Source organism: Cetorhinus maximus, chromosome 36, assembly GCF_964194155.1.
Source record: "Cetorhinus maximus chromosome 36, sCetMax3.hap1.1, whole genome shotgun sequence".
Classification (NCBI taxonomy): domain Eukaryota; kingdom Metazoa; phylum Chordata; class Chondrichthyes; order Lamniformes; family Cetorhinidae; genus Cetorhinus; species Cetorhinus maximus.
The window spans coordinates 4705460-4720309 of NC_135914.1; the positions used below are offsets into that span (position 1 = coordinate 4705460).

The 14850-nt window shown below is 49.3% G+C and overlaps 1 protein-coding gene across 4 annotated transcripts in view; it reads left to right on the plus strand.

Moving 5' to 3' along the window:
- cgna (cingulin a) overlaps positions 1-14850 on the plus strand; it is a 119587-nt gene that overhangs the window by 82172 nt on the left and 22565 nt on the right. For all 4 annotated transcript variants that reach the window (XM_078534034.1, XM_078534035.1, XM_078534033.1 and 1 more), the window contains exons 16-17: positions 2417-2578; positions 5369-5458. In XM_078534034.1, the coding sequence (XP_078390160.1) occupies positions 2417-2578; positions 5369-5458 (252 nt within the window). The remainder of the gene's footprint in view (positions 1-2416; positions 2579-5368; positions 5459-14850) is intronic.

The window sequence follows — 14850 nt, forward strand, 5'->3', positions numbered from 1 at the left end:
TGGCAACTCATCACCGTGTCTGAGTTTCCAGAAGGACCTACATAAGGGGTTTCTGTTTCCCTGACATAAGAGAAACATTTTCCCCTTTTTTTTAAGAGAAGGACCTCACTTAACTAAGCTCAGACAGTTCAAGCACGGGGCTGGCAAAAGCCAAGGATTTGGGAACCTTAGCTTGTCTCAAGACGTCCCCTCTTATTTTTAACCTGCATCTCTGGCATCTGTCCCTGCTCACAGGGTTACGTGGATAGGGTCTGTGTGTGTCTGTGTGTGTGTCTGGAAGAATAGGGGGGTGGGGGGCAACTTTTCCTCCCATCACATGGTTCACCAGGAATCTCTCCCACCCTTGCTGCTGCCGGCTGTTGTTTTGGAAGGATTTGCAGGTTGGCGCTTAGCCTGTTTTGTCCTCGATTCGAACGCTCCTTCCTGGCTCAGAGGCAGGGGCGCTACAAAACCCCCTAAAAGAACGAGCTAACCACCTTTTACCATTGTAATCTCCCCATGCTGCTTCAAGGTAGAGAACTGGGAGCCACGTTAAATAGGTGCAGTGGCAGAAAGGTTGCTCTGACAGGGTAACTTTTTAACGTAAGGGAGGGGTGCAACAGGTTAACAAGTTAGTGGGACGTTCCACAACTTTATTTTTCAAATAGACCAAACTCGAGAGAAAATCTACTTGACTTCAGAACTGAATGCAATGGAAAGTTTAGTGAGGGTTTCTCCTGTTCCAAGTTATCCCTCAAACGTCTGAGAAAATAAAAGATTTTTTTATATATATATATATTATATATTAATTGATTGGCACAATATTTATGTGCAGCACTGTGCATTCCTAGCTGAAATAACTTGCAAAATACAGTGCATCTACATATATAATAATTAGCCTATACAATACAATTAAATTATTTAAAATAATTGCAGTTCAGTACTCACCTCGGTCTATATACAATGTATATGACGGATATAAGGACTAGGTGCAAGAGAGGCTATTCAGCCCCTCAAACCTGCTCTGCCGTTCATTTAAGATTATGGCTGATTTTCTACCTCAACGATCCTGCACTATCCCCACACCCCTTAATGCCCTTTGTATCCAAAACTCTATGGGCCTCCGCCTTGACTATACTCGACGACTGAGCATCCACAGCTCTCTGGGCTTGAGAATCACCACGATTCCAAAATGAGGAATTTTTCCTCATCTCAATCCAAAATGGCCGGCCCCCTATCATGGAACAGTGACTCCTTGTTGTAGACTCCCTATCCAGGGGTAACAGCCCCTCTTCTGTCAAGCCCCTTCAGAATTTTACCTGTTTCAATTAGGCCACCTCTCATTCTTCTAACTGCTAGGGATTTTCTTTTTATTATTTGTTCATGTGATGTGGGCATCACCAGCAGGGCCGTTATTTATTTGTTTGTTTGTTGCCCCCACCCCTAATTGCCCCTTGAGAAGGTAGTGGTGAGCCGCTTTGGACTGCCACAGCAAAAACAGAAACAGAAATACCTGGAAAAACTCAGCAGGTCTGGCAGCATCGGCGGAGAAGAGCACAGTTGACGTTTCGAGTCCTCATGACTCTTCAACAGTTCTGTCGAAGGGTCATGAGGACTCAAAATGTCAACTATGCTCTTCTCCGCCGATGCTGCCAGACCTGCTGAGTTTTTCCAGGTATTTCTGTTTCTGTTTTTGTTTTGGATTTCCAGCATCCGCAGTTCTTTGCTTTTATCTTTGGACTGCCGCGGTCCCTGTGGTGTCGGTATCCCCGCAGTGCTGTTAGAGAGGGATCTTTAACCAGCGACAGTGGAGAAACGGTGATATGGTTCCCCCAGGGAGACAGCGGTGCAGTGGTCCTGTCAGTCGACGAGTGATCCAGAGGGCCCAGGCCGACGCTCTGGGAACACGGGGTTGAAATCCAAACGCAGCAGTCCGGAGTGTAAAGTTAGTCTCAGCCGTGGTGACCGTGAAGCTGTCATCGATTGCTGTAGAAAGCCATCAGGTTCACTAGTGTCCCTTTAGGGAAGGAAATCCTCACCCGGCCCGGCCCTACACGTGACTCCAGACGCACAGCCGTGCGGTTGACTCTTAACTGCCCCTCTGAAAGGGCTAAAGGACGTCGCTGATTGTCGTGGTCATCGTCGGACTTTTAATGCCAGATTTTTATTAAGTTCAAATTTCACCATCGGCCGTGGTGGGATTCGAACCCTGGTCCCCTGAGCATTACCCTGGGTCTCTGGAATACCAGTCCAGTCTGCCCCCCCCTCCCCCCCCAACAGGATCCAAAGGATCGGGATCACCACAAGCGTCAGGAACGTCATTCCCGTTCCCAGGCAACCCCACGAGCAATCGCCTTTTGACCATCCTCCACCCAGCTGCAAAAGGCGTGCGGGTTTTTATTTGGTTTTTTTTTAAAACCACGTGCTCCCGTTTCAGATCGGACGCTTGAAGCACGAGCTGCAGCAGAGCAACGCGGCGAAGGAGAACGCGCAGCTGGACAGTGAGCTGCTGGGGCAGCGAGTGCAGCACCTGGAGCAGGAGATGGACTCCAAGAAACGAACGCAGGACGACAAGTCCCGGCTGGCGAAAGCGCTGGAGGTCAGTGGCGGGAGATCCGAGCAGGTTCTTTATTTTTATTTTTTTTCCCGCGCGCGCAGGACAGGGAATTCCAGCCCGCTCCCCGAGGGCCTTGACGTCGGTCCCCAACGACCCATGACAAACCCAACAAAACTCTCTCCAGCCCTGGCTGAGACCAGCGCCTATAATCAATCGGACCCGTGTCAGTGCTGTCGCCTTACAGCATGGGACCAGGGGAAGCCTTGAATCGACTCTTAATCCTTGCCAAATCCTTCGTCCCCTCTTTTCGCCCTCCCTCCCCTATTTGCCTTCAGCTCGGTTATCGAGCTCTTAACCGAAGACCTAGTGCGCTGAGGGCTATCCTGAAATACTTGCCGATCGGGAAAATTCTGATTTCTCCCCCCCCCCACCACCACCCCCACCCCAACCAGCCATTAATATCTACTCTGGCACAGCTGGCTTATCCAACCCGTAGTCGGTCCTTACAGGTGAGGTGTGTCGCAGGTTCCGTCTGTGCACCGAGTTAACTGATGGCAGAAAGCGCTGCGAGTACGCTCGCGGCTTTACACCACCCCCCCCCCCCCCCCCGGGGTTAGGGAGGGGGATGATCTCCCCGGGATTTCGGATCACCATTGAACAAGGCCCCTGCTGAAAGTGTCCTTGGTGCAGAGGCCAGCAAGGAGAAGGTTGGGGGGAAAAGCCAAATGCTACAGCAGGTGCTGGAAACCTGAAATAAGAACGGAAAGCGCTGGGGGGAAAACTCGGCAGGCCTGTCGGCGTCTCTGGAGAGGGAAACAGAGTTAACGTCTCGAGTCCGTGTGACTCTCCTTCAGACTGAAAGACGCTGTTTTTCTCTCTCTCCGCGGAGGCTGACAGACCTGCAGAGCTTTTCCAGCATTTTTCTGTTTTTCATATAAGGAGAAGGTTGGGCTCAGCTGTTTTTTTTTTGAAATAAAACCCCACGGCGGAATTTCTTTTCAACACCGTCGGGTAGGAAATTCTTCCACTCGAGTCATTCAGGGCTGAATATGGTAATGGGTCTGTAAGGGAAGCCCAAGTGGATAACACGCTACCCGCAACGACCAGTCAGGTTTGTACCCCACCACTCTCTCGGGGACCTGTGAAGAAGTGGATAGTGTCTCCTGTCCCTGGGCCTGAAGGTCCGGGTTCAAATCTCCACCCCAGGGCTCGATGGCCAAGGAAGGGTGCGTTTACAAACCAACCTGCAAATCCCTCCAGCACGTGCCAAGGGCGGGCGGTAAGAGCGGGAGAGTGTTCCTGGTCAGCCACGCGATGGGGAGAAAGTTGGAACCTCTACCCTCGCTATCCGTAGCCATAGCTCCAGACCACCACATGCGTGTAAACGTGCGTGTTGCCACAGCAACTCGGACTCCCCGCGTGAACTGTAACACGTCCATCACCATCACTCTTGTATCTTTCGTGGGAGGTGGGGCGTCACTGGTAAGACCAGCGTTTGTTGCCCAACCCTAATTGCCCCTTGAACTGAATATTTCAGAGGGGCAGTTAAGAGTCAACCATACGGCTGTGGGTCTGGAGTCGCACGTAGGCCAGACCGGGTAAGGACGGCAGATTTCCTTCCCTAAAGGGGCATCAGTGAATCAGACGGTTTTTTCCGACAATTGATAATTACCATTACTGAGACTGGCTTTCAAAGAACAAAGAACAAAGAAAAGTACAGCACAGGAACAGGCCCCTTCGGCCCTCCAAGCCTGGGCCGATCATATTGCCCGTCAACTAAAACATTTTGCACTTCCGGGGTCCATATCCCTCTATTCCCATCCTATTCATGTATTTGTCAAGCTGCCTCTTAAACACCACTATCATACCTGCTTCCACCACCTCCTCTGGCAGCGAATTCCAGACACTCACTACCCTCTGCGTAAAAAAACTTGCCCCGCACATCTCCTCTATAGTTTTCTCTTCTCACCTTAAATCTATGTCCCCTAGTAATTGAGTCTTCCACCCTGAGAAAAAGCTTCTGACTATCTACTCTGTCCATGCCACTCATAATTTTGTAAACTTCTATCAAGTTGCCCCTCAATCTCCGTCGCTCTAGTGAGAACAATCCGAGTTTCTCCAACCTCTCCTCATAGCTAATAACCTCCAGACCAGGCAGAATCTTGGTAAACCTCCTCTGCACCCTCTCCAACGCCTCCATATCCTTCTGGTAATGTGGTGACCAGAATTGCACGCAATATTCCAAGTGTGGCCTAACCAAGGATCCAAACAGCTGCAGCATGACTTCCCAGCTTTTATACTCAATACCCCTGCCGATGAAGGCAAGCATGCCATATGCCTTCCTGACTACCTTATCCACCTGCGTTGCCACTTTCAGTGACCTGTGGACCTGTATACCCAGATCCCTCTGCCCGTTGATGCACTTAAGGGTTCAATTCCAGATTTTACTAACTGAATTTAAATTCCATCAGCTGCCGCGGTGGGATTTGAACCCACGTGTCCCCCAGAGCATCAGCCTGGGCCTCTGGGTTACTAGCTCGGTGGCATTTTCGCCACATCACCACCTCCCCGCCACACCACCTCCTTTCCCCCCTTACATGTGAATTATGGTCACTTGGCATGGAATAGAGGAACGTGACCTGCACTGTAGGGTCTCGGAAAAGGAGTGGGGGGTGGGGGTGCTCTGCTGTGCTTCGCAGGCAGGCTTGAGATTTGCCTGGTCGGTGCTGTGCCAAGTCCGAGTGCTGCCCCATCACCTGGACAGCCGTGACCGAGGCTGAGCCTGCACAGGAAGGCTGTTTGTAAACTCTTTTCATTTCCTCCCTGCGACAGGATAAAATCAAGCACCTGGAGCTCGAGCTGGAGGAAGAGAATAGCAACGTTGACCTTTTAACAGAGAGAATCAACAGGAGCCGAGAACAGGTAGAGCAGCAGGGTCGGAACCCCACCGGCACCATCTTGTAGAATAAAACTCTGTTGGGTCACTCTTTAATCAGCCGAGTGTCTGACTCGAACCAGACATTCTTGATCAGGTTTATTGTCTCTAAACAAGCTACTAAATATCTGATATCTGGACACACCCCACTTACCCTGAGTCAAGATTGTTTGGGGACAATTTCATTTAGTTCCAGTGGCCTTTGTTCTAGCAGTTAGTATTTTCCAGATTGAAACCAGTCCTTTTCTCTCAGTCTCTGCCTCTCTTGTTCTCCTTCCCTCCCTCTATCTGTGTCTCTCTCTCTCTCTCCCTCTCCCCCCCTTCTCTGTCTCTCTCTCCCCCCTTCTCTCTCTCCCCCTCCCCCCTTCTCTCTCTCTCCCCCTCCCCCCTTCTCTCTCTCTCTCTCTCCCCCTCCCCCCTTCTCTCTCTCTCTCTCCTCTCCCCCCTTCTCTCCCCCTTCTCTCCCCCCTCCTCTCCCCCTCCTCTCCCCCTCCTCTTCCCCCCCTCTCCCCCCTCCTCTTCCCCCCCTCCTCTCCCCCTCCTCTCCCCCTCCTCTCCCCCTCCTCTCCCCCCCCCTCCTCTTCCCCCCCTCTCCCCCTCCTCTTCCCCCCCTCCTCTTCCCCCCCTCCTCTTCCCCCCCTCCTCTTCCCCCCTCCTCTTCCCCCCCTCCTCTTCCCCCCCTCCTCTTCCCCCCCTCCTCTTCCCCCCCCTCCTCTTCCCCCCCTCCTCTTCCCCCCCCTCCTCTTCCCCCCCCTCCTCTTCCCCCCCTCCTCTTCCCCCCCCTCCTCTTCCCCCCCCTCCTCTTCCCCCCCCTCCTCTTCCCCCCCCTCCTCTTCCCCCCCCTCCTCTTCCCCCCCCTCCTCTTCCCCCCCCTCCTCTTCCCCCCCTCCTCTTCCCCCCCTCCTCTTCCCCCCCTCCTCTTCCCCCCCTCCTCTTCCCCCCCTCCTCTTCCCCCCTCTCCTCTTCCCCCCCTCCTCTTCCCCCCCTCCTCTTTCCCCCCCTCCTCTTTCCCCCCCCTCCTCTTTCCCCCCCTCCTCTTTCCCCCCCTCCTCTTTCCCCCCCTCCTCTTTCCCCCCCTCCTCTTTCCCCCCCTCCTCTTTCCCCCCCTCCTCTTTCCCCCCCTCCTCTTTCCCCCCCCTCCTCTTTCCCCCCCCTCCTCTTTCCCCCCCCTCCTCTTTCCCCCCCCTCCTCTTCCCCCCTCCTCTTTCCCCCCCCTCCTCTTCCCCCCCCTCCTCTTCCCCCCCCTCCTCTTCCCCCCCCTCCTCTTCCCCCCCTCCTCTTCCCCCCCTCCTCTTCCCCCCCTCCTCTTCCCCCCCTCCTCTTCCCCCCCTCCTCTTCCCCCCCTCCTCTTCCCCCCCTCCTCTTCCCCCCCTCCTCTTCCCCCCTCCTCTTCCCCCCCTCCTCTTCCCCCCCTCCTCTTCCCCCCCTCCTCTTCCCCCCCTCCTCTTCCCCCCCTCCTCTTCCCCCCCCTCCTCTTCCCCCCCCTCCTCTTCCCCCCCTCCTCTTCCCCCCCCTCCTCTTCCCCCCCCTCCTCTTCCCCCCCTCCTCTTCCCCCCCTCCTCTTCCCCCCCTCCTCTTTCCCCCCCCTCCTCTTCCCCCCCCCTCCTCTTCCCCCCCCCTCCTCTTCCCCCCCCCTCCTCTTCCCCCCCCTCCTCTTCCCCCCCCTCCTCTTTCCCCCCTCCTCTTTCCCCCCCCTCCTCTTTCCCCCCCCTCCTCTTTCCCCCCCCTCCTCTTTCCCCCCCCTCCTCTTTCCCCCCCCTCCTCTTTCCCCCCCTCCTCTTTCCCCCCCCTCCTCTTTCCCCCCCCTCCTCTTTCCCCCCCCTCCTCTTTCCCCCCCCTCCTCTTTCCCCCCCCTCCTCTTTCCCCCCCCTCCTCTTTCCCCCCCCTCCTCTTTCCCCCCCCCTCCTCTTTCCCCCCCCCTCCTCTTTCCCCCCCCCCTCCTCTTTCCCCCCCCCCTCCTCTTTCCCCCCCCTCCTCTTTCCCCCCCCTCCTCTTTCCCCCCCCCTCCTCTTTCCCCCCCCCTCCTCTTTCCCCCCCCCTCCTCTTTCCCCCCCCCTCCTCTTTCCCCCCCCCTCCTCTTTCCCCCCCCCCTCCTCTTTCCCCCCCCCTCCTCTTTCCCCCCCCCTCCTCTTTCCCCCCCCTCCTCTTTCCCCCCCCCTCCTCTTTCCCCCCCCCTCCTCTTTCCCCCCCCCTCCTCTTTCCCCCCCCCTCCTCTTTCCCCCCCCCTCCTCTTTCCCCCCCCCTCCTCTTTCCCCCCCCCTCCTCTTTCCCCCCCCCTCCTCTTCCCCCCTCCTCTCTCTCTCTCTCTCTCTCTCTCTCTCACCTTCCCTCCCTCTGTCTTGTTATGACACAGCAGATGGTAAATGCTGAGCTCTTCAAATCCCAGAGGGAAACTTGAAACAACGGTCACAACTAATTTTCAGTTTAGACATTTCGAGATGTCGGTTTTGAATTCAGTAGAAGGCCACCGAGTCTTGAAGGGTTTTTATAAACCCAAATTAAACATTTATGAATAAGCGAAATGCTAATACAGTTTTCAAACTATCAAATGACGTCTGACACTCCAGTGTCCATTGAAACCTCTTGTTCTTTTTTAATCGTTCAGTCAGTGGAGCAACCACACGGCTAAAATTTGGTACAAATTTCCAGCAAAACCCGCTCATGCCCAGAAATCTCAAAACTTCTCGTTTTGTTGTCGGCCACTGGGAAATCCACGATAGCCTTGACTTTCGCATCTCTCAGAGCCACCTTACCATGTCCAGTGGTATGGCCCAGATACGTAACTTGCGCTTTTGCAAATTCACTTATAGCCAAGTTCATCACCAAATTAGCTTCTGGTAGTCGAGTTGCTGTAAATGCTCCTCCCACGTTTGACTGAAAACGATTAGATCATCAATATAAACAGCACAATTGCTGAGACCTGCAATTACTTTGTTTGTCAGTCTTTGAAATGCCACAGGTGCATTCTTCATACCAAATGGCATGACTTTAAACTGATATAGTCCACTTGGTGTTACGAAAGCTGATATCTCCTTTGCTCTTTCTGACTACAGTACCCACCAGTGTCCTTTTAGCAAGTCAACCTCTGATAAATTTCGATTGTCCCACTTCCTCAATGCAATCCTCTAACCATGGTATGGGATATGAATCCGCTTTTGCCACCGCGTTCACCTTTCGATAGTCCACACACAGTCTTTGTGTCCCGTCTGGTTTCGGTACCGGTACAATAGGCAAACTCCAGTTACTGCGACTAGACTCAATGATATCGTTTTGAAGCGTGAAATCAATTTCTTTTTGTACTTGTGATGACTTTGCCGGATTTAATCTATAAGGTTGTTGCCTTATTGAAGATGATATTCCTATACGTACATCGTGTAAAGCTAAATGTGGCTTTCCTAACTTATTTCCACAAATAGGTTTGTGTGACTGCAATAGCTTTTCCAAATCACTTTGACACTTGCTTGGAAGGTAACTCAATATTTCAGAGTCCTGCACTTCAACCTCTTTCTCATCATCCACCATCACTAACACCTCTTTTCGTTCCTCTTCCCTGTCAAAGTACTTTTTAAGCGTGTTTACGTGACACACCCTCTGCTTCTTTCTTCTACCTGGAGTATTTATTCAATAATTTACTTCACTCAATTTCTTTTCAATCCTGTAAGGCCCACTAAACCTTGCATTTAATGAATCACCTGGTACTGGTAATAAAACTAGCACTTTCTCTCCAGAAACAAAACTCTGAACTTTAGCCTCCTTATCTGCTTTCATTTTCATCGCTTGCTGTGATATCTTTAAACGTTCCCTAGCCTGCTCACATGCTCTGTTCAGACTTCCCCTGAAATTTGATACGTAATCCAGGAGAGTAGTTTCTGAATTTTGACCCACCAATTTCTCATGAATCAACTTCATTGGTCCCCTTACCTCATGACCATAAACTAGTTCAAAAGGACTAAAACCAGTCGATTGCATTAGGAGTGTCTCTAATAGCAAATAACAAAAATGGAATTCCTGTAACCCAATCCTGTGCATAATCCTGACAGTATGCTCTTATCATAGTTTTTAAAGTTTGATGCCATCTTTCCAAAGCTCCTTGTGACTCCGAATGATAAGCTGTTGACACAAAACTGTTTTATCCCCAAACAGTTCATTACTTCCTTAAACAGCTGCGACATGAAATTTGACCCCTGATCTGATTGTATTTCCTTTTCGTAAACCATATTGTGTGAAAAATTTAATTAACTCCTCCACAATCATCTTAGTTGTAATAATTCTTAAAGGTATCGCTTCAGGAAACCTGGTAGACACATCCATTATTGTCAATAGATACTGATTTCCACTTTGTATTGGGGACACAATCAATCATGGCCCTGGTAAAAGGTTTCTTCAAAGGCTGGGATTAAAGGCGCTGGCTTGATCACTGCTTGTGGTTTTCCTGTTATTTGACATGTATAACAGGTTCTACAGAATTTGACTACACCCCTGTGCAATCCTGGCCAAAAAAACAACCTCTATCTTTTCCTGTGTTTTCCTAATTCCTAAATGTACCCCCATTGGAATTTCCTAGGCAATCCTCAGAATCTCATTTCTATACCCTAATGGGATAACAATTTGATGTACCTCCCTCCAGCTTCCATTTTCTCATCAGATTACCTTCCCGAAGATAATAACATACTGGAACACATTTTGCTTTGGTTTCTGAATAAGCTTTCAGATTAGTTCTGTTGAAGGGTCACGAGGACTCGAAACATCAACTCTTTTCTTCTCCACTGATACTGCCAGACCTGCTGAGTTTTTCCAGGTAATTCTGTTTTTGTTTTGGATTTCCAGCATCCGCAGTTTTTTTGTTTTTATATTTAAGCTTTCTGATATAACTGTTTTACTTGCAAATCATTTTTCTGTAACTCCACTAACCTCTTTGAGTTAAACATTTCAACTGAACTGCCCTGCAGTCCTTCCTCATGAACAATGTTATCAAATACAGTGCCAGCTAATTGGATTTCGACACCACCTTCTTGCCTTTGAACTGCCTGCTTATCTTGGTTATTTTGTTCTTCCCGATGAACCTTTGATCTCGTTTCAACACAATCCGGAAACAATCCAGGATGTTCCTTCTGTAACACCTCTGTTGTAAACACTTCTACAGGCTGCTCAACTACCATAGGCATGACCCACATTCGTGATCCAGTTATATCATTACCCAGAATAAATTGAACCCCTGCAATGGGCAATTTTTCCACCACTCCAACTGTAACTTCACCGCTTTCCATTTGCTCTTTAAATTTACCTTTCACAACGGAATAGATTTAGCATCTTCATGAACCCCACTTATTATTACCTTCTCCTGCAGCATTCCCTTTGAACAACAAATATCACTATCCCACAACATTAAGGATTGACTAGCCCCTGTGTCTCTTAAAATTTTAACATCTTCACCTACTCCACCCTGTGTACATGGAAAGACTTTCCCTTCACATTACAAAGTATTTAAGCATTTCTGCAACCTGCTCCTCAGAATTCTCTTGAGTAAACTGTGAACACAATCCCACCTCTTCACCTTTCACTGATTTTTCCCTGTTTCACCTGTACACAAACCACTGGTTTCTCCTGTGCCTGAACCTCAGAACCCACAGTACTTTTACTTCCAGAGCTTTTCTGTGCCCCAACATTTCCTACAGATTTTTCCTGCAATCTCCATCACACTGACTTTGTGTGCCCCACTCTATTACAATGAAAACACCTCAATTTTCGAATGTCACTCCTACCTTCAGCACCTTCCTTTTTATTCTGAGAAAATTAAACTTGCTGGGAACTTCCAGCTACTCCTTCTCATCCCTGAATACCTACCTTCCTTTAACCATCTCACTTTTTATCCTTTTCCAATCTGAAAGAGTGAAAAAGGTTTAGCTCTATGAACTAACTTATAACCATCAGCGCTCTCTGCTGCTTGTCAGAATCAACCCTCTGTTCCTCCACAGGAGTTCTCATTGTTGAAGGGATTGAATCTTTAAATTCCTCTAAAAGAATGACTTCCCTAAGAGCTGCATTGGTTGTCTTTATTTTTAATGCCCGTATCCACTGGTCAAAATTACTTTCTTTTACTCTATCAAGCTCAATATGTTTGCCCAGGCTGTTTTCTCATATTCCTAAATTTCTGCCTGTATGCTTCAGGAACCAACTCATGTGCACTCAAAATAGCTTTTCTCACCACATCATAATTCACCGGCATTTCTTCTGATAGCAAAGCATATACCTCAAGGGCCCTACCTAACAACTTAAACTGTAATAATAACGTCCAGTTTTCCTGCAGCCATTTCATCTGTTTAGCTAACTTCTCCAGTGAAATAAAGACTGCTTCAATATCTTTTTCCTCAGACTTTGGAAGAGCTGGTACAAATTTAAACATATCCCCACCGGGCTCTACTCTGGAGACAAATCCTTCTTCACCTTCTGACATCTCTTTTCTAACTGCCAACATTTTCAGTTGGAATTCTCCCTCTTTCTCTCTCCTCCTTCTCCATCTTCGCAATTTCTAATTCCCTTTTAAAAACCATTTCTCTGTCTTTTGCTTCTAATTCAAGCTCTTTCAGTTCCTTTGCTTGGTCAAATTCAAGTGTCTTCATTTGTAACAGAAGTCTCACTACCTCCAGCTGTGACTCACTAGCGTCAGGTTTCACTTCCAACTGTCGATGCTGTGCTATACTTTTAACCGTATCTGATTTTCTAGCACTCCCAGGTAATCCCAATTTTAACTTATCTGCCAACCCTGTTAACTTACTTTTGGTTATTTTCTCCAACCCAATCAGAGTTACCTCTTCTATTCCCACCCATGTCTTAGCCATTGCCAAAGCCATCTTGCAGTCTCACCACTTCTCAAAATACCTCGCCAAGTCCACTCATAACCTTTTAAGGTTCACCAATTCCAAACCAATCAAGGAATCAGAAATATAAATTATCCCCGCTAGAGCCCCCAGTTGTTATGAGACAGCAGTTTGTTAAAGCTGAGTTATTTAAAAATTCCAGAGGGAAACTTTAAACAACTGTCACAACCTATGGGGGAGAATTTCCCGGTTGGCGAGCGAGGGTGGGGCCCGCTCGCCGACGCATCCTGACATCACTGCGCGTCATTTAGATTTTCAGTTCGGCGGGTGTGTTGCCGACTTGGCTGCGCACCCGCCGACCTGTCAAAGGCCTATTAAAGCCTGTTTAAAACTAATTAAATCAATTAAATGAGCTGCCTGGCTAACCTGAAGGTTGACGGGCAGGCGAAGAGCCCAGGCGGCCTTCGCATTTTTCATGGAACCTCATCCACAGGCGGGATGAGGTTTCATGAAGTGTTTATAAATTAAATAAATTTTTGAATTAATGTTCCTTGATATGTCACAACTCATGTGACACTGTCACATGAGGGGACATGTCTTAAAATATTTTCAATTCTTTATTTTAAATGTTTGAACCTTAAACAAATCTCCCTGAGGCGCAGGGGTGCCTCAGGGAGATTTCTGTACTCTTTTGCGCGCGTGCACGAAAGAGCGCAGGTCCAGACCCAGGGAATTCCCCCACCCACCTTAATTGGCCCACCCACGAAAAATGGCGGCGCGCACCCGATCAGGGGCGCCAGTCGGGTTCATGCTCACTCCTGCCCACGCCTGCACAACCCCTCTGACTGGGTGGGCGGAGGGTTGGGGGGGAGAGAATTCAGCCCATAGTTTTAAGTGTTATGTTTGAGATGCAACTCTGAATTCAGGAATCAGACCACTAGTTCTTGAGAGGTTTTATATTAAACTAGATGAAACTACTTATTAAGTTGCAACACATTAAACGCATACATGGCTACAAAGTACGACTATCATAACTTTTAACAAATTCCCAAACTAATCTCCACTAAGGCAACAACGACCCACAGACTTAAGCAGACACCAGGCAAAGCATTTTCACCGTACAAATTGAAAAGGAGGTTCCTTTCACTTTGGTTCCTGTGGAGACAGCTGGAGGCTCACAGCTGCCTTTTGATCTCACATCGCCTCTGCCCTGCACACACACACACCTGCTGAAGTTTATAGCCAGCGCGGCCCATTGAATGTAAATTCTCATTGTATCACCAGGCTCTTTGAACTCCACCTTTTAACAATAAAACCCCTTTCATAATATCAGTTTTATTAGTAATACAAATATATTGCTTGGCATCTGTTAGCTCAGTAATAGTTTTAACCCCGCTTTTCCCTCCCTCCTTTCCCCCCTTTTCCCTCCCCCCTCCTCCCTCCTTCCCTCCTCCTTTCTCGTTCTCTTATTCATAATACCGATTTCCTCCAACACACTTTTACATAGTTGCTTACGACTCAACAACATTACTACCTGTCCCAGCCCTCGCCACGTGATCACCATTCAGGTGCAAGTTCTGATTTTTTTTTTGTTTTCTCTTCAACACTCTGATTCTCCACCCAGTCCGAGGCTCTGAGGGCAGTTGCAGCATCCTCAACCAAGATCAGCTGATTCGACAAGTAGTTGGGTGGTGGGGGGTGGGTGGTCAGGTACATGCACTGTGTTGCCATCCCTCCGACTCCCAGTGTAAAGTGTGCACACTCAGCAAAGCTGGAGCGTGGTTATCTACTGTTTACTATCCCTACAAAAAGCTTGAAGCTCTGCCAAAATCTTCTACTGGTGCCAGCTACCTCAGCCAACACCCAGGTACCTCAGTTACAGCTCCAACCCACCTTTTTGCGTGCGAGTGTGCTTTGGACATTAAAAATTTGTATTTTGTCCTGAGGCTGCAGCGGGTGTATCAGAGACATCTAGAACAGCTGAGCCTTCATAAAATCAGATGCGAGGAGGCCTTTTGGCCCATTGTGCCAATGTTAACCCTTTGCACCCTATCTAAATAGTTCCACTTCTTTCCCCCATCACCCCCACCCCCCCCGACACATATCCCCCGTCCTCCAATAAATGGATCCCAAGCCAACCGGTGAAGTATATAACAAGACGTAAATCCTATTCTTGAGGGTTGGTTTATTCCCAGAATGCAGCATTACATATCCTGCCCCCTCTACCTACTAACCCAGTGTCCCAGCAGTCTCCGATTATACTCTGTCAATTAATCAAACGAACAAATAAGTAAATATACTCCTTTTAAAGGGGCACTTTCAGATTATTGCAGAAAAAATGAACAATCGGAAAAGGAAACTTGAAATGTCATTTTTGGAGGCTGATTGTGCACCCCAGCCCCTGCGGCACCCACCGGCTGCAAACCAGCGGGCAGCACTTGCCCCCCTTTTCCGGGGATACCCAGGTGCGGACGTAGCCGTGGAAGAGAGGTGCACAGTCGGGCCGAACGACCCCCCCTCAACTGTCCACTCTTTTTGGACCTGTTTATGGCCACCTTGGC